The 20,380-nt window shown below is 47.9% G+C and overlaps 3 protein-coding genes across 8 annotated transcripts in view; 2 read left to right on the top strand and 1 right to left on the bottom strand.

Moving 5' to 3' along the window:
* LOC309336489 (complement C4-A-like) overlaps nt 1-806 on the top strand; it is a 66,277-nt gene extending 65,471 nt beyond the window's left edge. Inside the window, exon 41 of the mRNA XM_081852279.1 lies at nt 52-806. Within this exon, the coding sequence (XP_081708405.1) occupies nt 52-193 (142 nt within the window). The 3' untranslated portion in view covers nt 194-806. The remainder of the gene's footprint in view (nt 1-51) is intronic.
* The window catches only part of LOC309336753 (uncharacterized protein), a 238,396-nt gene that overhangs the window by 108,039 nt on the left and 109,977 nt on the right, over nt 1-20,380 (bottom strand). The window lies entirely within an intron of this gene.
* On the top strand, nt 4,083-18,401 carry LOC309336802 (uncharacterized protein). Of its 6 annotated transcripts, none has more exons than XM_081853151.1 (6): nt 4,083-4,273; nt 6,739-6,859; nt 12,396-12,500; nt 13,108-13,209; nt 13,774-13,875; nt 14,632-18,401. In XM_081853151.1, exons 2-6 carry the CDS (start codon nt 6,847-6,849, stop codon nt 16,011-16,013), a joined length of 1,704 nt encoding a protein of 567 aa, XP_081709277.1. In that variant the 5' UTR covers nt 4,083-4,273; nt 6,739-6,846; the 3' UTR covers nt 16,014-18,401. The 6 variants fall into 6 exon arrangements, with proteins under 6 accessions (XP_081709277.1, XP_081709276.1, XP_081709278.1 ...); XM_081853150.1 differs by having other exon boundaries at nt 6,735-6,859; XM_081853152.1 differs by having other exon boundaries at nt 6,695-6,859; nt 13,111-13,209.

The following is a 20,380-nucleotide window of genomic DNA, read 5'->3' as shown; positions in this document are numbered from 1 at the left end:
AAGGGGGTGAATATGCCTGGCTTCTTACATGCTGACCCATCTTCTCTGCAGCCCCCAGTACCTGATGGATATGAACTCCTGGATAGAGGAGCTGCCAAAGTCCCAGAGCTGCCGAGCCACACAGCACCGCAACACCTGCTCCCAGCTCCAGTCATTCATCTCTTCCTTTGCTGTCAGCGGCTGCCGGGTCTAAGCCAGAGAAGGGGCTTCACGTCTCCAGTGCTCCCCCCCCCCATTTAGATGCACCAGAACTGTGGCCTCTGCAGTGGAATCACTTCAGAGTACGATATATCAGCTCTGCTACATTTGGGATGGGGCCTCGCTCACCCTGCTGACAAGGGACCCCTGCGCCTCAGAGTGTGCCTGGCCTTTCTATGCTTTAACGAGATTCTGGCTGCTAATTTCTAGGGAGCCCACAGAGCCACTTAGAAATAACAGGGATATGTGGCCAAAATGGCGGACGGCTGCCTACAATGTGTTTCTTTAAAATCGGTGTCTGTTCCATAGGAACAGGAAAATGTATGCCCAGAGCTCATTTGAGCAAAACAGGCATTCTCACCTGAATTTAAAACGACAGTTTTTCTTTGCATAACATCAGCTACGTTTACAAGTTCAAACAGCAACTTCCGTCTGCAAATGAAGACGAGGGGTGGTCGTTGGCCGAATGAGAAGTACCGGCCTAGTCCTGTCCAAAAAGCTCTCGGCATTTACCTTTTTTATTTTAGGTTTCGCCTGCAGCACCTTACAACGTATTTGCACTGTTTAAACGGCATTTTTATTCATTAAAAAGAAAGCATTGCTTCCTGGTTTTGTTTCCTCTGCCTGTTAATTCTTTCTGCTGCATTCTTGAGTCTTGAGGGGTCGCCAGGCTCAGGAGTAATGGAGTGTCCAGTTGAGGGGGACAAGGAGGGGAAACAGGAGGATGACATGCGGCAAGCTGAGCTTCAGGAGGTGGGTGCTTCACCCTCCCAGGATACGGATTCCCCGGCTGGAGAAGCAGGACTCCCATCTCTGCTCCCCCAGACTGACCCCCCAGACTCATAAGAAACTGATAACACAAGATTATGTTTTGCCTCTCGTTGCACCCAATGTATCCATGGCTAGTCGTACTCAGAATGGGTCCATTTAAGTTAATAAGGTAAAGGGACCATTTAAGTTAATAAGGTAAAGGGACCCCTGACTGTTAGGTCCCGTCGCGGATGACTCTGGGGTTGCAGCTCTCATCTCGCTTTACTGGCCGAGGGAGCTCTGGTGAACCAGAGCAGCGCACGGAAACGCTGTTTACCTTCCCGCTGGAGCGGTACCTACCGTATTTTTTGCTCTATAAGACTCATTTTTTTCCGTCCTAAAAAGTAAGGGGAAATGTGTGTGCGTCTTATGGAGCGAATGCAGGCTGTGCAGCTATCCCAGAAGCCAGAACAGCAAGAGAGATCGCTGCTTTTGCTGCACAGCGATCCCTCTTGTTCTGGCTTCTGAGATTCAGAAATTTTTTTTTTCTTGTTTTCCTCCTCCAAAAACTAGGTGCGTCTTATGGTCTGGTGCGTCTTATAGGGCGAAAAATACAGTATTTATCTACTTGCACTTTGACATGCTTTTGAACTGCTAGGCTGGCAGGAGCAGGGACTGAGCAACACGAGCTCACCGACATCATGGGGATTCAAACCACCAACCTTCCGATCAGCAAGTCCTAAGCTCTGTGGTTTAAACCACAGCACCACCCGTGTCATTAAGTTAGTAGACGCAATTAAATTTGGCCAACCCGTTTGTTCAAACACACAGGGAAACCTCTTTGATTATGCCAAATCAAGGTGCTTAACTAGTAAGCCAAAGTTATTAGGTAGACAGAGAAACGGGTATCATAACATTGTAGAGCTGGAGGGACTCCAAGGGTCAACTCTATGATACTAGGTTTAAGAACCATACTGAACATGGGTTTAAAAACAATACAAATAAAAAGCCAGGGTGGAGACCTGTATGTATGTATGTACAGTGGTACCTCTGGTTGTGAACAGGATCCGTTCCGGAGCCCCATTCGCAACCTGAGCAGAATGCAACTTGTGTCTGTGCGTGCGCGGGTCGCAATTCACTGCTTCTGTGCATGCGCACTATGTCATTTTGAGCGAATGCGCATGTGTGAGCGACGAAACCCAGAAGTAACCCTTTCCGGTACTTCTGGGTCGCTGCGGGACGCAACCTGAAAAGATTTAACCAGAAGTATCTTTAACCTAAGGTATGACTGTATTTAAATTTCTATACTGTCTTTCATCTGAGGATCACAGGGTGGTTTACAAAAAACCAGCTGGAAAATCTTTTTGAAACAAAAATGTCAGTTGTTTCTGGAAAGTGCAGAGTGTCTCTGCCTGTCATCTCTCATGCTGTTCCACAAAACCTGAATCTGCCGCACTGAAAGCCCTACTCTTGAGTAGCTGTGCATATTGGGCTTGGCTTTTGGGGGGGATTGCAAGCCTTTCCTGCAGAGCACAGTAACCCACTGGGTGCCTAAGGAGTAAAGGGGTCTCTAGGGTAGCCTGACCTCAAGCTCTCTGGGGCCCAAACCTTGTACTTTGTCCTGGAACAGACTGGCAGCTCAGTATGCACTAGAGAGGGATGATGGGAGCTGTCATTCAACAATTGATGGAGGCCAGCCCCCTCTCCCACTAGTTCTTCCATAGTATCTAGGGTTGCCATATTTCAAAAAGTGAAAATCCGGACACAAAAGTTGAACTTTTTTGGGTGAAGTTGTTCAGTTTTTAAGCTATTTTTAAGGAATTTAACACACACACAAAAATCAACACTTCCGATATAGGCTTCCATACGCTCAGTTTTTCTGGACATTTTAAGCAACTTTCAAAAATTGCCCAGACGCCATTTTTGATGGCTAGATCCTGGCTATGTCTGGGAGATTTTGGGTGTATGGCAGCCCCAACAGTATTTTCCTCCTCACAGAAGCTGGATTCAGATATGTAAAAGTCAACCGAACCCACCTGAAAGAGCAACTTCTCTCGGTGCAGAATCCACTCCGCACCGTCCTGTGCAATCCTATATATATATATCGATTCATATGGCAGTTCTGCTGTGTTCAGTGGGGCAGGCAAGCGTGCCTAGGACCCACAACTTGCAATTGCTTAGCATTCAGAAACTTTCCAATGCTTTATAACGGAAACAGCGGTATTACTTGCCTTACCCTCTCCCCCAAATTACAACAATTCTCTGGGCTGGTGTGGCCATCCAGATGTTTGGCTGCATCTCCCATCAGCCCCAGCCTGCATGGCCAAACACCAGGGGTGGTGGGATCTGTGCCACAACAACACCTGGAGCGCCACGGGTTGCAGTTCTTCCTCTAAATTTTATGGTTGCATCTCAAAATAGAGCAACCAAATCTCTAGTTCTCTTGATGCCATAGAAAAATCCTACTTAAAGAAAGAAACAAAATAGGTAAAGGTAAAGGACTCCTGGAAGGTTCAGTTCCGTCAAAGACGGCTATGGGGTGCAGAACTCCTCTCGCTTTTCTGGCCGAAGGAGCCGGCGTTTGTCCACAGACAGCTTTCCTGGTCATGGGGCCACCATGACTAAACCACTTCTGGCGTAATGGGACACTATGATGGAAACCAGAGCACACAGAAACACCGTTTACCTTCCCGCCACAGCGGTACCTATTTATCTACTTGCACTTGCGTGCTTTCGAACTGCTAGGGTGGCAGGAGCTGACAGAGCAACAGGAGCTCACTACCGTAAAGAGGATTCGAACCATCAACCTTCCGATCGGCAAGCCCAAGAGGCTCACTGGTTTGGACCACAGCACCACAAAATAGATGTGTGGGGCCCTGGCTTCACTTCAGAAAGGAATCCTGCTTTGTGACCTCGGCTCCGTCAGTTCGAGCCCCACGTTGGGTAAAAGATTCCTGCATTGCAGGGGGTTGGACTAGATGACCCTGGGTCCCCTTTCCAACTCTACAATTCTAGCAGTTCAATCCATCCACGCGCTCAGACTGCAGATTGGTCGGGCTGGACTTGCCAGTCGTCGGGCTCGGCTTCAGCGAGTCACATGATGGGAAGCGGAAAACAAAGGAAAAGCCTCCCGCATAAGCAGGAAGGAGAAGCCCGAGAGGCATTTAATGCAAGTCGGGCCCCCCCCCCTTATTTTTCATTTTTTTAAAAAAAGGCTTAATTCGAATCCTTTCCACTGACGACCAGTTTTGCATGCTGAAGATCAGTCGCAGCGCCATCCTAGGCAGGTCTACTCTGGAGCAAGCTCCGTGGGGTTTGCTCCCAGGTAAGGGTGCGCAGGATTGCAGCCCTAATGCGGATTAGCGGCCCCCTTCGTGCAGGGTGGACCATTGCCCGGCCGTGTTTGCGATGGGAAAGGTAAATTTAAAGGTCGTGCATACGGGCGTGTGCGCTTGAAATAAAACTAAACCAACGCGTGCCGCTGGGGGAAGAGGGGATCCTAACCCGCGTTTGAGATCCTGGGCTTTTTTCGTTTTGTGTGTTTTGCTCTGTCGCGGTTTCATTGGCCTCGGGCAGCCGAAAGGGTCAGACTTTCCTGGGCTTTGACATTGGGGAGGCGCCTTGGAAATTGCTGGGCTTGCAGGAAAGCGGAGAAGCTGCAAGATCTAGTTAGCTGCTAAATCGGTTCAGAGCAATCTCTTCTCTCTCCCGACCAGCAAAGAGCCTCTCTCCGCTATTGTTTCGCCCCAGTTGGGGCAAGCCACGTAGTTTTCCTGCATGACCTTTGAAGTGCTATATTCAGGCCTATAGTCAGGCACCCGTTTTCTCTCTGTCTCTCTAATATAGGTGCTGGCTGAGCACTTTTATTGTTATTGCCACAAGCCTAACCAGGGCTTTATTTATTACATTTACCTTCCAAGGATCTCAAAAGCGCTGTACATTGTCCTCCTTCTCTCCATTCCAGCCTCACAACAACCCTGTGAGGGAGGTTAGGCTGAGAGATGCCAACGGGCCGTCTTCATGGCTGTTGTGCGGGGATTCGAACCCTGCTTTCTCAGATCATAGTCCAACACTCTAACCCGGGGTTTCCCAAACTGGGGTCTCCAGCTGTTTTGGGATTACAGTTCCCATCATCCCTGACCACTGGTCCTGCTAGCTAGGGGTGGTAGGAGTTGTAGTCCAAAAACAGCTGGGGACTCAAGTTTGGGAAAGCCTGCTCTAACCATTATGCCACACTGGCCAGCGCCAGCCCTACTGTATTCCTTCACTGCAGGGGGTTGGACTGGATCACTCTATGTGGGGCTGCCCTTGAGACTGACCCAGAAACTCCAGTGGGTGCAGACTGAGACTCCTTACGGGGTCCTTGCTGCGGGATCACATTCACCCAGTGCTATACCAGCTGCACTGGCTCCCGATGGAGTAGAGGATCAGGTTTAAGGTGCTGGTTTTGACCTTTAAAGCCCTATACGGCCTAGGACCCTCATACCTACGGGACCATCTCTCCTGGTATGTCCCACGGAGGAACTTACAGTCTTCAAACAAAAACATCTTGGAGGTCCCTGGCCACAAAGAGGTTAAGCTGGCCTCAACCAGAGCCAGGGCTTTTTCGGCTGTGGCCCCGATCTGGTGGAACACTCTGTCACAAGAGACTAGGGCCCCGCGGGACTTGACATCTTTCCGCAGGGCCTGCAAGATGGAGCTGTTCCACCAGGCCTTTGGCCAAGGCACAGTCTGACCCGCTCCTTCGGTAATCTTCACAGAACTCTAGCCCAATGGTTGGCACGAATTTGATTATGAATTGATTTTAGAATGTATTTAAATTAATTGATTGTGATTTTATGTAAAGTGTATTATTTTTACTGTTGTTAGGCGCTCTGAGCCCGGCTTTGGCTGGGGACGGTGGGATATAAATTATTATTATTATTATTATTATTATGACCCCTTAGTTCCCTTTCAACTTTACAGTTCTAGAATTATGCTCAGAGGAGCCCCATTGAGGTTAATAGACATGACCGACTCGGGTTCATTAATTTCAATGAGTGGCCTCTGAGTCACATTCACATTTAATGTGCTGAGATTCCACTTTAAACAGCCTTGGTTTCCCTCCTAAATTCCTTAGGACCACAATTTCCAGGGTACACTGTGGAGAAGAGCTAGCTAGCTGCTGAAATGTCTCTGCGAAGGCTGGTAACTTTTGAAGGATAGTTTGCAAGGCAGGGTTCGTCCGCCCCCTTGGCTGCAGCTCAGTCCAAACCCTGGCATCTCTGGGTATACCAAGCTGAGAATGTCCCCTGCCTGAAACTCGCAAGAGCCTCTGTCGGTCAGTGTAAACAACACTGAGCTAATTGCGGCTTTGTATAATAAGGTTTCCTATCTAGGAAAGATTCTCCGCTTGAGACCCTGGAAAACGGCTGCCAGAAAGAGACCCCAGCCCTGGGCTAGATGAACCAGGGGTCTGATTTGATACCATATGCCATGCCAGCCTCAGTTACTTATCTGTAAAATGGAAATAATAGCGATTCGTGTTACAGGGTCGTTGTTGTGAGGGCTGCATGCAGTACAGAGCCTTTTATCCCAGTCTACATCTTCACTGCAGCTATTTTTATATGTGGAATTATTTTCAGATCTTGGCATTGTTTGTATATTTGGAACCATTTTTACATTTATGATTGTAACTCTTTTGTTTTACACACACACACACACACACACACACACACACACATATATAAATTCTGTGGATTTTTAGCTCTTCTGTAGCAAAAGTGGTGCTGTTGTTTTGTTTCAAGGAAGACTTTTGAGGTTATGGCTGTGTGAATTTCGTGGAAGTGTGATGAAGATCTGATGAACTCAAACAGATGACTTCTATCCCGGGTGGTCCTGCAAGAAAATCACAGGAATATGGCCTCTCTGGGTAAGGATTCCTTTCTGAATTTTTGTGTTAGACGGCTTAGAAGCCTAGGGCTGTCTTCGGCAGTTCCAGTATTCATGGAAGACTTGTGCTTGGAGATTACAGAGCTGATTTTACCCCTGCCCTTTGTGTGAATGAAAATGTGCTTTGAATAAGACTGGTTAGTCCAGATTTCAGAAAACAAAGGACATTTTATTGAAATTAGGGGTTGTCGTCCCCCGCCCTACTACAAATATTTTGAAATAATGAAGGTCCCTTGTTGTCTTGTTCTCCAAAGACTAAATGAAATCCTCACCAAAATAGTTAACATTGAGAAACAATTGGATACTAGCTCCTCCCCTTTAAATGCCCAAGGGCTTAAAAGGATGATAAGAAATGACTTTGTTAACAACTCACCAACTTAATCTATGGATGAAGTGAGGTCCTGTCAAGTCTTGCAAACAAACCAGATAATGCTTGAGATTCACCGATACACTCATAGGTGGATGAACCGCAGACAAATTACTATGTCCTTGTCTCAGCTCCTGAATTACCATTACCGAAATGTAGATCTAGAAAATTTCCACTTCCTGCCTACCGTGAGAAACACCACGCGCCTACTTATGACCTTTAGGCCATCAGCCCTCCCATCTCGACTCATGGAGATAAAGGATACTCTATGGCGGTTCCATTCTCTCCGCCCAGTGAGGGTATTTAAGGACGAAACAAGGAGGCAATTGGTCCCTTGCATAGAGTCAAAGCTAATGCGGATAAGGAAAACAAAGCTCAATACTAGAAACACTAATTGCCCGAAGGATAAAAAGAACTCTGTAAGCTTAGAATTACAAGACCTGAAGAAGAGGCTAATGAGTATAAAGACTGAGATTTCTACCCAAAATATAAGGCCAGTAGAGCCTAGAGCACAATATTTAAAGACGTCCAACAGCTCTTTATCCCGTAGAAAGTCATCAGTGCAACTCCCTGTTCCTTTTTCAAACGACACCGAATTAGATGAGGAATTTTGAACCTCCGACATTTCTATGGCAACAACCCCTAAAGAACTCTATGTTGCTGACAATCTGGAGATATCCAGCAGCAAATCTACATCTGGACCTTTGCCTAATGTTCCCAAAACCTATCAGAATGATCAACCTTCTCTACTGTACTCCTGGCGAGACAGGATGGACAGATCTTCCGAAGCTGTCTCTTTGTTGGCCAGTGATCCGCATTTAATAGCGCATACCTCCTTAATACTCCCACAGCCACAGATAGAACCAACAATCCTCCAATTAACCCAGGAGGGAGAGGGGGATTGACAGTTAATGAAACACCATGGGACTGTCCTCCCCGCTTGGGGTGCGCTTGGTTGGGTTTTATCTTCTAGGGATACTTACCCTATCAGACCTCCACCTCTTCCCCTTACCATTTTGACCCAGGAGTCCTGGCCCAAGGATGACTTGTTATTGAGGGGATGTTACCCCTCTATTGGGGAGGCTAGTATGGGATCTGGGATTTCCACTATTGAAGGGCTAGGGAGGAATGGCAGTGGGGCTAAATATCTCTATCAGCGAAGGGTTTCGAGATGCAGTGATCCTCGAACCCCTTCCAATTTACGCCCCATCCCAAGGGATGAGGGTAGGAAGAGCAAGGATTACACACCTCCGTCACTGGTCCTGTGCAATGCCAGGTCCATAGGCAACTTTTTTGTCTCGCAGGGGATTGACCTGGCTTGCGTGACGGAGACCTGGGTAGGGGAAGGCGAAGTAGTCTCCCTACATGAGATAACACCCCCAGGTTTCTCTGTCCTCCATCAATCGCGGACTGTGGGTCGGGGGGAGGAGTAGCATTGTTAATCCGGGAGGATTGCTCTTTCAGAGCTCTGCCATCACCGGCGATCTCCGGCATTGAATGTGTTGGTCTCGTGTGGGGCACCAAGGAGAGCTTGGCTGTCTGGCTAGTGTACCGACCACCCAGCACACCGGCAGCCACCCTGTCAGACCTGCTGGAGGTGGTGGCGGGCTGGGCCTTGGAGTTCCCAAACCTACTGGTTTTGGGAGACTTCAACGTCCATGCCGATGCCGCTCCCTCCTCACAGGCTCTGGACCTACAGACTTCCATGGCAACACTAGGGCTCTCCCAGTTTGTTTTGGGCCCCACTCATCAAGCAGGCCACACGCTGGATCTGCTCTTTGGGGCTGGCATAGATGTGATCATGCTTCCCCCTGTGGAAGTGCCATGGTCTGATAACTACGCTCTGAAAGCCAAGATTGACTTCCCGCTCCTCCCCTGCTTGGGTGGCGAACCTATTTGGGCTCGTCCGCGAAAACAGATGGATCCTGATAGATTCCGACAAGCCTTGCGGGACCCTGCTCCTCCTGGTGACTCATTAGATGACATTGTTGAGGACTGGAATAACCGGCTCTTGGCAGGCATTGATAAGATTGCGCCTAAGCGCCCTCTGCGACCCCGTCGAAACCAGGCCCCTTGGTTTACTGAGGAGCTCCGGAAAATGAAGCGGGATCTCAGACGGCTAGAGCGAGTATGGCGACTGACTCGTGACGGAGCCTCAAGGACATCTTATAGGATGCTTATGAAAGCCTATGAGATGGCTATGAAAGCTGCTAAGAAATCTTACCTTGCAGCTTCCATTGCATCCGCTAGCTGTCGCCCGGCACAACTTTTTAGAATAATTAGGTCAATAACGTCCTTAGGAGGACAACCAAATTTAAGCACAAATTCGACCCACAGCTGTGAGGCATTCGCGACCTTTTTTGCAGAGAAAGTCCTGTTGCTCCGCCGTGACCTCCCTGCCAATTTAGATACAGTTACTGAACTGGAGGCCCTTCGACTGACTTCAGGTCCAGTGTGGGACCATTTCGATCGGATACTCCCTACTGATGTGGATAGATTCCTCCAAGTTGGTAGGCCCACCACCTGCCTCTTTGATCCGTGCCCATCTTGACTGATTAGGGAGTGTCCAGATGTTGCGCAGACCCCCCTGGTTGAAATTATCAATTTGTCCCTTGACACGGGGACATTCCCAGGGGAACTGAAGGAAGCAGTAGTGTGTCCACTCTTAAAGAAAACTTCATTAGATCCCTTAGACCTATCCAATTACCACCCAGTTTCAAATCTTCCATATCTGGGTAAGGTAATTGAGAGAGCGGTTGCTGAACAACTTGGTAGGTTTCTGGAGGAAACATCAGCTTTAGATCCATTTCAGTCCGGTTTCCGTCCTGGTTTTGGGACCGAGACGGCTCTGGTTGCCCTAACAGATGATCTCCGTAGACAACTGGATCGAGGCGGGTCAGGACTACTGATCCTTTTAGATTTGTCAGCGGCCTTTGACATGGTCAATCATGATCTTCTGGACCACCGCCTCGCAGACGTGGGGATACAGGGCATAGCCCGTAACTGGCTGTGCTCTTTTATCTCTGGTCGGGGACAGAGGGTGGCACTAGGGAGGGAAATGTCGTTGCGCCATTCCTTGGTGTGTGGAGTGCCGCAGGGCGCAATTCTCTCCCCGATGCTTTTTAACATCTTTATGCGCCCCCTTGCCCAGATTACCCGGAGCTTTGGGCTGGGCTGTCACCAATATGCTGATGACACTCAGCTCTATCTGCTGATGGATGGCCACACCGACTCGGCCCCGAACACACTGACCAGATGCTTGGAAGCTGTGGCTAGATGGTTTCGTGGGAGCCGATTGAAACTAAATCCTTCAAAGACAGAGGTCCTATGGCTGGGTCGGGATGGCATGGGGATGAGGGACCAACTCCCTTCTCTTGCGGGGCCCAATTAGTGCCATTGCCTTCAGTTACGTGTTGTAATCCTTCCATGGAGGCGCAGGTTACAGCAACAGCCAAGGCGACATTTTTCCACCTTCGCCGCATCAAGCAGTTGGTCCCTTACCTTTCCTGCCCCGACCTGGCCACAGTGATCCATGCGATGGTCATCTTCAGGCTTGACTACTGTAATTCGCTCTACGCTGGGCTGCCCTTGAAGCTGTCCCAGAAACTCCAGCGGGTGCAGAATGCTGCAGCGAGGCTCCTCACGGGGTCTCTGCCATGGGAGCATATTCACCCAGTGCTTTTCAAGCTGCACTGGCTCCCGGTGGAGTACAGGGTCAGATTTAAGGTGCTGCTTTTGACCTTTAAAGCCCTTCACGGCCTAGGACCCTCGTACCTACGAGACCGCCTCTCCCGGTATGCCCCACGGAGAGCCTCAAGGTCCATAAATAGCAACACCCTAGTGGTCCCGGGCCCTAAGGAAGTTAGATTGGCTTCAACCAGAGCCAGGGCCTTCTCAATGCTGGCTCCGGCCTGGTGGAATGCTCTGTCTCATGAGACCAGGGCCCTGCAGGATCTGATTTCTTTCCGCAGGGCCTGTAAGACAGAGTTGTTCCGCCTGGCCTTTGGCTTGGAGCCAATTTGATTCCCTCCCTCCCTCTCTTTTTTTCTTTCCTTCTCCTCCTGCGTTGAGGCTACATTTTATTTTACAGTGGTGCCCCGCAAGACGAATGCCTCGCAAGACGGAAAACCCGCTAGACGAAAGGGTTTTCCGTTTTGGAGGTGATTCGCAAGACAAAAATGTCTTGCGAGTTTTTCCGAGTTTTTCCGAGTTTTTCCCCCTTTTTCTAAGCCGCTAAGCCGCTTATCTGCTTATCCGCTAAGCCGCTAAAAGCCGCTAATAGCGCTAATAGCACTAATCCACTAAGCCGTCAATGGGCTTGCTTCGCAAGACGAAAAAACCACTAGACGAAGAGACTCGCAGAACGGATTAATTTCGTCTTGCGAGGCACCACTGTAATGTTGTAATATTTTAATGTTGTATTTTAATTTTGTTTTTAAGTTGTAATCATTCAACTTGTTTTTATTATTGCTTGTAAGCCGCTTTGAGCCCAGCCTTGGCTGGGGAGGGCGGGGTATAAATAAAAAATTATTATTATTATTATTATTATTATTGGTGGCAGATCTCATTTTTTAACTGGTTGGAACATGGCAGGAGGAATCACATAATTGCAAGCATAAGAAAAGTATTATTATTATTACAGTGGAACTTCGGTTTTCAGGTGTCTCGGAACCTGAACAATTTGGAACTCGAACGCTGGAAACCTGGAAGTGAATGCTTCCATTTTCAAACATGTCTTGGAAGTCGAATGGCTTCCAAGGCACGTTTCTCCATTTTCTCAATGGATTCTGCAAATCATCCATTGCGTCTCAGTTGTCAAACGTTTCGGAAGTTGAACGATCTTCCAGAAAAGATTACATTCGACAACCAAGGTTCCACTGTATTATTATTTATTGAACGTATATACCAGCCGGTACCCACACGTCTCAGGGTGGTTCACAGAATAAAACTACAAAAAATGAATATCAATAGCATCAAAAACCCCACAAACAATACCCCAGCCCAATACATTATTATTATTATTATTATTATTATTATTATTATTATTATTATTATTATTAAAATCTACCGACTACATTCCTCATGCTTAACAGTTCCGGACATCACTAATTCCAGACGTCTCAGACCTTCTCCTCTTCTCTTTGATTAGAGTTTCCTCATGTGACCATAAAGCTGGAAGATGAAGATGAGATGCCATGGCTCCCGAATAACCAGGGATCAGAGGATATTAAGAATTTCCCAGGCGACCGCTCAGGTGACGGATAGGTTCAGCTAAACTGTGCGATGCATATATAAGTATTCATAGATAATTTTTTGTTTCAGGTTGCCCACACCACGCTTTCTGCCGACTCTGGTGGATAGAAAAAATAAAGGCTGGCGCCTTTCATGAGAACTAGAGGCATGAAATAGCTGAGCTACCAGCCAGGATACCCATTATGGTTATCTCTGATCTCAGCCCTGAGTTTGTTAGGCAGCCTTTGCCAAGCTTTGATTCTTAGCCTCCACTTTCCTTCTCCACCAGCTGCGGTATGGGGATAATACAAGGACTTCACATAGAACAGTGGTTCTCAGCCTGTGGGTCCTACAACTCCCTTCATCCCTGAGCTCTGGCCTTGCTATCTAGGGGTGATGGGAGTTGTAGTTCAGCAACATCTGGGGGCCCACAGGTTGAGAAAGGCTGACTTAGAAGGTTTTCCTAATGCTAAGTCCATATAAATGTTACATCAAATTATTTTATCAAAGGCTGTTCCAGGTGTTTATTGCTTTCCATTATTATTATTATTATTATTATCCAAAGCCCTATGCGACAAGTACCTGTAACCTTGTTCCTTCTGATTACACTGGTCACTTTTTTCCCTCAGCAGGATTCCCTGTTCCTAAAACTGAAGTGGTCCATGGGGGAGATCCATGGATCCCAGAGCCTGCTTTGGAGGAAAGAGAGATCCCAGCGGACTACGGCTCAGGTAAATGGAAAGATCTGGGCAAACTCTTGGGAATCAACCTTGGCTTTTCACAGGAAGAGAATGTGGAAACTCTTGCTTGTTCATAACTTTGGGAGACAGTGCGGTGCAATGGGTAGTGTTAGACGATGACTTGGAAGACCCAGGTTCACAATCTCATTCAGTCGGGATAAAATATTGGTAGAATGGGGGCCAACCATCGCAAACTTCTTAGAGGAAGGGTGACTCAACAGTGTGACACATCAGGGTTGGGAGTACTTGTGTGTCCCTCCAGATGCTGTCGGGACTCCATTTCCCATCAGCCCCTAGTCAACATGGCCGATGCACAGGAATGCTGGGAGTTGTAGAGACATAAACAGAGGAGCGCAAGGCCCAGCCCGTTCCAAACAGCTCCAAAGTCATAACAGGAGGATCTGGACAGCTTTTCTGTGGGTGGGGAAGTGTAACATGTAGCCTGGTTCTGCGTTATTGGGGAAAGCTCTGGGTTTTGGACTGGTTGGTGCCCGCTTCTGCCTGTCAAGGAGCCAGCTCCTCAGCCGCCCTCCTCTCTTCTCATTCCCCGAGCAGAGCTTCCAGATGTGATAATTAAGTTGGAACAAGAAGAGGTGCCGTACGTTCCCTGCCGCCCGGTTTCGGAGACCAGTGTGACATTCCAGGCGGCCCACTCAGGTGAGTGAGCTTAAAACAAACTTGCTCTTGGGACCTTCATTAGCCTCATAACTGCATATGCAGTTTCTCCTCACGATAGTGGCCAACCTCACAAGCAGGACCCAAAATCTCCCAGCTTCCCCTTGCTATTTGTTTCCGATATGTGAGGCGCACTTGCAGATACACTGCTTTTGAATATGGGGGTTCTGTCTTGGTATGGATAATATGACAGCAAGTGTGCCATGACTGTGGCAGAGAATGTTTCCCATGCAGAAGGTCCCATAGCAGCCATCTTCAGATATCTCAAGGGCTGTAACGTGGATGAAGGAACAAGCTTGTTTTCTCCTGCTCTGGAGGGCAGGATTCGAACCAATGGCTTCAAGTTACAAGAAAGGAGATTCCAACTAAACATCAGGAAAAACTTTCTGACAGCTGTTCAGCAGTGGAACAGACTCCCTCGGGAAGTGTTGTATTCTCCTTCATTGGAGGTTTTAAGCAGAGGTTGGAGGGCCATCTGCTATGGATGCTTTAGCTGAGATACCTCCATTGCAGGGGGTTGGACTAGATGACCCTCGGGGTCCCTTGCAACTCTACAGTTCTATGATTCTGTGATCAGTCTTGAACATGAGACCTTCTGCATGGGATATGTCTGTTTGCAGTGTTTGGGAGAGTGGTTTTGTGGGGCTTGTTTGGCCCTGCTGTAAAGTCTGTCTGCAAGTTCTTTTTGTCATTGACTTCGTAAAGAAAGACGTTAAAGCGCTCTGTTTACTCTGACAGGAGATGGACGCGACAGAATATTCATGGGAGAAATGCCATATTACTCAGGCTTTGGGAGAAGCTTCGGCGACAAACAAGGCCTTATCAAACATGAGAGCCAACACCCCGCAGAGAAACCACACAAGTGTTCCTGTTGCTCTAAAAGCTTCATGAAAAGATCCAACCTTCGCACACACGAGAGAATCCACACGGGAGAAAAGCCATTTCGGTGCTCCGAGTGCGGGAACAGCTTCAGCGACGGATCCAGCCTTATTCGGCATAAGCGGAAACACACGGGTGAGAAACCCTACAGTTGCTCAGTCTGTGGGAAACGGTTCAATCAGAGCTCCAGCCTTATCAGACACGAGAGAAGCCACACTGAGCAGAGACCTTACAAATGCTTAGAGTGTGGTAAACGATTCAACCAGAGTTCGACCTTGGTCAGACACGAGAGGATCCATAGAGAACAAAAACTCTTTAAATGTCCGGATTGCGACAAAAGATTTATTCAGACTGCGAGCCTCCTTGCACATCAGAGAATCCACCGGGGCGAAAAGCCGTATACCTGCTCCGTGTGTGACAAGGGCTTTGTTCAGAGATCAAACCTCCTCATTCACGAGATGAAACACACCGGCTTGAAACCGTTCAAATGTTCGGACTGTGGGAAAGGGTTCAATCAGAACTCGAGCCTTGTCATACACAGGAGAATCCACACCGGAGAAAAACCGTACAATTGTTCCCACTGCAGGAGACCTTTCAGCGACAAATCGAGCCTTAACAAACACGAGAGAGCCCACAGAGGGGACAAGCCGTTTAAGTGCTCCACTTGCGGGAAAAGCTTTGTCCGGAGGTCGCACCTTCTCACACATGAGAGAATCCACACGGGAGTGAAGCCGTTCAAATGTTTGGATTGCGGGAAAAGCTTCAGCAGCCGCTCGCATCTGATACGGCACGAGGGGACTCACACGGGCGAGAAGCCCTACGATTGCTCTTTCTGCGGGAAGAGCTTCAACCGGAAGTCCAACCTGACGAATCACGAGAGGACGCACACGGGAGAGAAGCCCTATAGGTGCTCCGACTGCGGGAAAAGCTTCAGTGACAGGTCGAGCCTCATCAAACACGAGAGGATCCACACGGGGGAGAAGCCCTACAGCTGCGCGGCCTGCGAGAAAAGCTTCAGCGACAAGTCGAGCCTCATCAGGCATGAGAGGATCCACACGGAGGAGAAGCCTTACAAATGCTCGGATTGCGGGAAGGGGTTCAACCAGAGCTCGAGCCTCATCGTCCACGAGAGAACCCACACGGGGGAGAAGCCGTTCAAGTGCTCAGACTGTGGGAAAGGCTTCATCCGGAGAACGATTCTCAACAAGCACGAGAGAACCCACACTGAGGAGAAGCAGTGAAAGAAGGCCTGGACTGTGACCGTGGCTCAGGTTGTCTAAGCTGTGAAGAACCGCTGGAATGAGACTATTAGGACTGATATAGTGATAGCGATGCATCTGTGAAATAAGAAGTCCCTGGTTTGGTGAGATCGCCTCCGTCGTGATCTCAGGTCACCGTAGGCGAGCCAATCCTCCTAACCTTTGGGACGTGGATTCACACCTGGGCTGTGGCGCAACACAGAATTAGGCCTAATTAAAATTCACTGATTACAGTGAGCCGAACATGCTCAACCTCAATGTCAGATGGGTTGTGATCCTCATATTTTTCCAGGGTGGAGAAAATGTCTGTGTTGGGGGAGGGAAATGGGCAAGGGGCTCAACACCAGGTATAGGCAGACTTCAGGCTTGCTGGTTCTAATTATTATTATTATTATTATTATTATTATTATTATTATTATTACATGAGCTTTGTTTTTTTTAAAAAAAATCCATCTAAAAGGCTATCTGTAGCAGCGAATAAAAACAGACAGAAGCCTAAATACAGAAAATAGTACATGCAGAAATAATTGGGTAATCATACTTTTTGCATTACAGTATTAGCACTGAAGTGTCTGTGGGCTGGGGATTGTGGGAATGAGTCAGCGGGCATTTACTGTAACGGATTAAATAATCCACTTTTATGTTTTGGAGATTCTTGCTTGTTGGGAGTGGAGTTTCAATATAAATGACAAAATCGTCCATTTCCCCTCACCTTGGTATTCAGAGTTAGGTTCTTAGCTTGCCCAACACCAAATTAGGCCTCTTCTGCACTATACATTTAAAACAGTATTTTATCACTTCAAACAGACATGACTTTCCCCCCAGAGCATCCTGGGAACTGTGCTATGTTTGTTTTTTAGATCCCTATTTCCCCTAGAAAACTACATTTCCCAGAATTCCCTCCAAAGGGGGCTTGACTGTTAAACCACTCATAAGGTGGCAGCTCTGTGACGTAAACACAGAATTGTTAGGAGACCCCTGTTCCCCAAATCTGAGAGTCCATCCCTCTTCCCATGGAACTCTGGGAATTGTAGCTCTGGGAATTGTAGCTCTGGGAATTGGGGGTGTCCCCTAACTGCTCTCAGGCCCCTTAACAAACTACAGTTCCCAGGATTCCATGGGGGAAGAAGCCATGACTGTTCAAAGTAGTACAATGCGGCTTTAGATTTATAATGTAGATGGGCACCTTTCTTTCAACCTTGAGACTCACTAACTAAATCCAGGTGCAAAATATGGGTAATGCAGGTGGCGCTGTGGTCTAAACCACTGAGCCTCTTAGGCTTGCCAAGCAGAAGGTCAGCGGTTTGAATCCCCGCGACAAGGTGAGTTCCCGTTGCTCTGTCCCAGCTCCTGCCAACCTAGCAGTTTGAAAGCACACCAGTGCAAGTAGATAAATAGGTACCACCGCGGCAGGAAGGTAAACGGCGTTTCCGTGCGCTCTGGCACTTGTCACGGTCCTCTGTGTGCCAGTAGCGGTTTAGTCAGGCTGGCCACATGACCTGGAAAAGCTGTGACAAACGCCGGCTCCCTTGGCCTGAAAGCAAGATGAGCACCGCAACCCCATAGTCGCCTTCGACTGGACCTAACCGTCCAGGGCTCCTTTACCTTTACCTTTTTTTACAAAATATGGAAGTAGAGGGTGGGGCCACATACAAAATGGCGGCTTGGGGGGTGTAGCTAATTACCAGCTGCGCCTCATGAGCCACACACTGGAGCAACCTGTGTATACAATTGAAATTTTATAGCTTTGAGTTAGTGCTCATCAGGGATTTGGGGTTTTTTTTGCGGTGAGGTTAAGCAGGTGAACTTCCCATAGGCCTCTAGGTGGTCATTGTGAGAACAGGATTCTGAATTAGACGTGCCTTTGGCCTGCATTGCTGCCATATTTAAACAGTTGGCCCCCAACGACTCCTGAGCATGCATCACAAATTACCCAATGATCTACCTGGCAACCCCAGTCTACCTTCTACCTACCCCTGGTGTGGAACAGTTTCCACAGCAGTCACATCCACAATTGTTATTTAAATTACACCGCTTCTCGCCACAAAAATCCTGGGAACTGTAGTGTGCTGGGAATTATAGTTCTGTGAACGAGAATTCTTCAGGGGAAGCCATGTTCTTTAAAGATGATGTGTGTGTGTCCCCCATTCAGCAATACCAGCATATCTTCTCGCATGGATACGGCACCCCTCTTGCACCCCAATTCTTTTATCCTGCATGCTGATTATTCCTCTGCGGAGTCTTAAAAATAAAAGCCACGTTTTGAAGCTGTCTTGAGGTGGAGGAAGGTTCTGTGTGATGATGAAGCAATTTATGCATCTGTAGCAAGACGCAAGTAGACATCCTAATAAACAAATAGTCTCTCTATAATTATTTTGGTCTTCTGGTGTGTTTGAGCAGCCTTCCAGGTACTGGGCAGCGGTCAGTTTGTCCAATGGAATCTTTGGTGGAGGCGCCTGTCTAGAAAGAAATGGCACGCAAGGAAACAGGAACGGGAGCAGAGGAGGAAAAGCAAGTTTAAGTAGTTAGCTATGGCAGCTCAGGCAAATTGGTGGTCTCACTACCAGTGGCAGGTGCTAGAGAATGGACCACAAATTTGGGGGGGGGGGTTATCTTTGGGTCCTCCTCATGAACTCTTGAGAGGCATCTGCCTGGACCTGTGTTAGAAATAGGATGCTGGGTTCTGGGTCCAGCGATACCCAAAGGGCCAGAGTGAAGAGGCTGAGAGAGCCCAGCAGGCTGGATTACTGCAATGTGCTCTGTGTGGGGCTGCCCCTGAAGTCGCTCCTGAAGATGTAGCTGGTGCAAAATGCGGCGGCTTGACTGCTCAGTGTGGCAGGATATTGCCGACACATTGCTAAGTCGAAGGTGCCAGGATACCTGAAAGATTCTCAGCCGGCTTATATATCCAGTTGTGCTCAGCAGGTGAGGGCCTCTCGCAGCTTCCATCTTACCAGCAGGTCTGTTCCGCAGAGTGGAAGACTCGGTCTTCTGTGTGCTGGCACCTCCCCTTTGCAATTCCTCCCTGTTAAATACTCAACTGGCGTGTCTCATTTCAGCACCTACTGAAGGCCTCTTTCAACAAGCATTTAAAGCTAAGATCTTTTCCCAAACTGCACCTGTATTGCAAGGTGCTTTTATTGTTTTATTACTTGCTCATAAACTGGGCTCCCTTGTGAGGAGAGGTGGGATATAAAGTTAATTAATAAATAAGCTTTCTAAAATATGGCGTGCAAAACAACTCGCTGCATGCTTGTGTGTTTCTTGTCCGGGGTAGAAGAAGTATGTCCAAGATAACTTTCGCCTCACTTAAGAGGTGACAAGCAGGCTCTGCAACAAAATGTTGCAGTGTACAGGTATATTGCTTTTTTTGTAGTCAACAGCCATTTCCTCCTTTATGAGGATATGTTATATTCCATTACAGTGGTACCTTGGGTTACAATCGCTTCAGGTTACAGACTCAGAAATAGCACCTCGGGTTAAGAACTTTGCTTCAGGATGAGAAGAAAAATTGTGCCCGGCGGCGTGGCGGCAGCAGGAGGCCCAATTAGCTAAAGTGGTACTTGAGGTTAAGAACAGTTTCAGGTTAAGAACAGACTTCCAGAACGAATTAAGTTCTTAACCCGAGGTACCACTGTATTTCTCCCTGCCTCCTCAACACTCCATGTTCTGGGACCAGATAAACAACTACACAACTCTTTGAAGGCAGCCCTGTATCAGGAAGTTTAAAAACATCATATATTAAAATGTTTTGCTTTGTTTTAATATTATGTTGGAAGCCACTCAGAGTGGCTGGGGGAACCCAGTTAGATAGGCAGGGTAAGAATAAGAATAATTATATCCCGCCCATCTAGCTGGGTTTCCCCAGCCACTCTGGGTGGCACCCAACAGAGGACTAAAAACAGAATAAAACTTCAAACATTAAAAACTTCCCTAAACAGGGCTGCCATCTGTCTTCTAAAAGTCAGATAGTTGTTTATTTCCTTGATATCTGAGGGGAGGGTGTTCTACAGGGCAGGTGCCACAACTGAGAAGGCCCTCTGCCTGGTTCCCTGTACCTTCACTTCTCACAGTGAGGGAACCGCCAGACAGCCCTCTGAGCTGGACCGCAGTGCCTGGGCTGAGCGATGGGGGTGGAGACGCTCCTTCAGGTATACCGGGCCAAGGCTTTCTGTCAACAAATAGTATAATCCCATTTGGGTGGTGTAACCTCCAACATTGATTTTAGCTGTAGACCAAAGAGATCTTGAGGGCCATGGATTCGAAATTAAAATGCACTCCTATACTTCTACCTAGAAGTCCCATTGATTTCAATTGGATTTACTCCCAGGTAAGCATGTATAGGATTG

This window comes from Podarcis erhardii (assembly GCF_964252035.2).
Source record: "Podarcis erhardii genome assembly, chromosome: 2".
Lineage (NCBI taxonomy): Eukaryota > Metazoa > Chordata > Lepidosauria > Squamata > Lacertidae > Podarcis > Podarcis erhardii.
The sequence above is the reverse complement of the archived record's forward strand: the minus strand, read 5'-3'. Positions and strand labels throughout refer to the sequence as shown.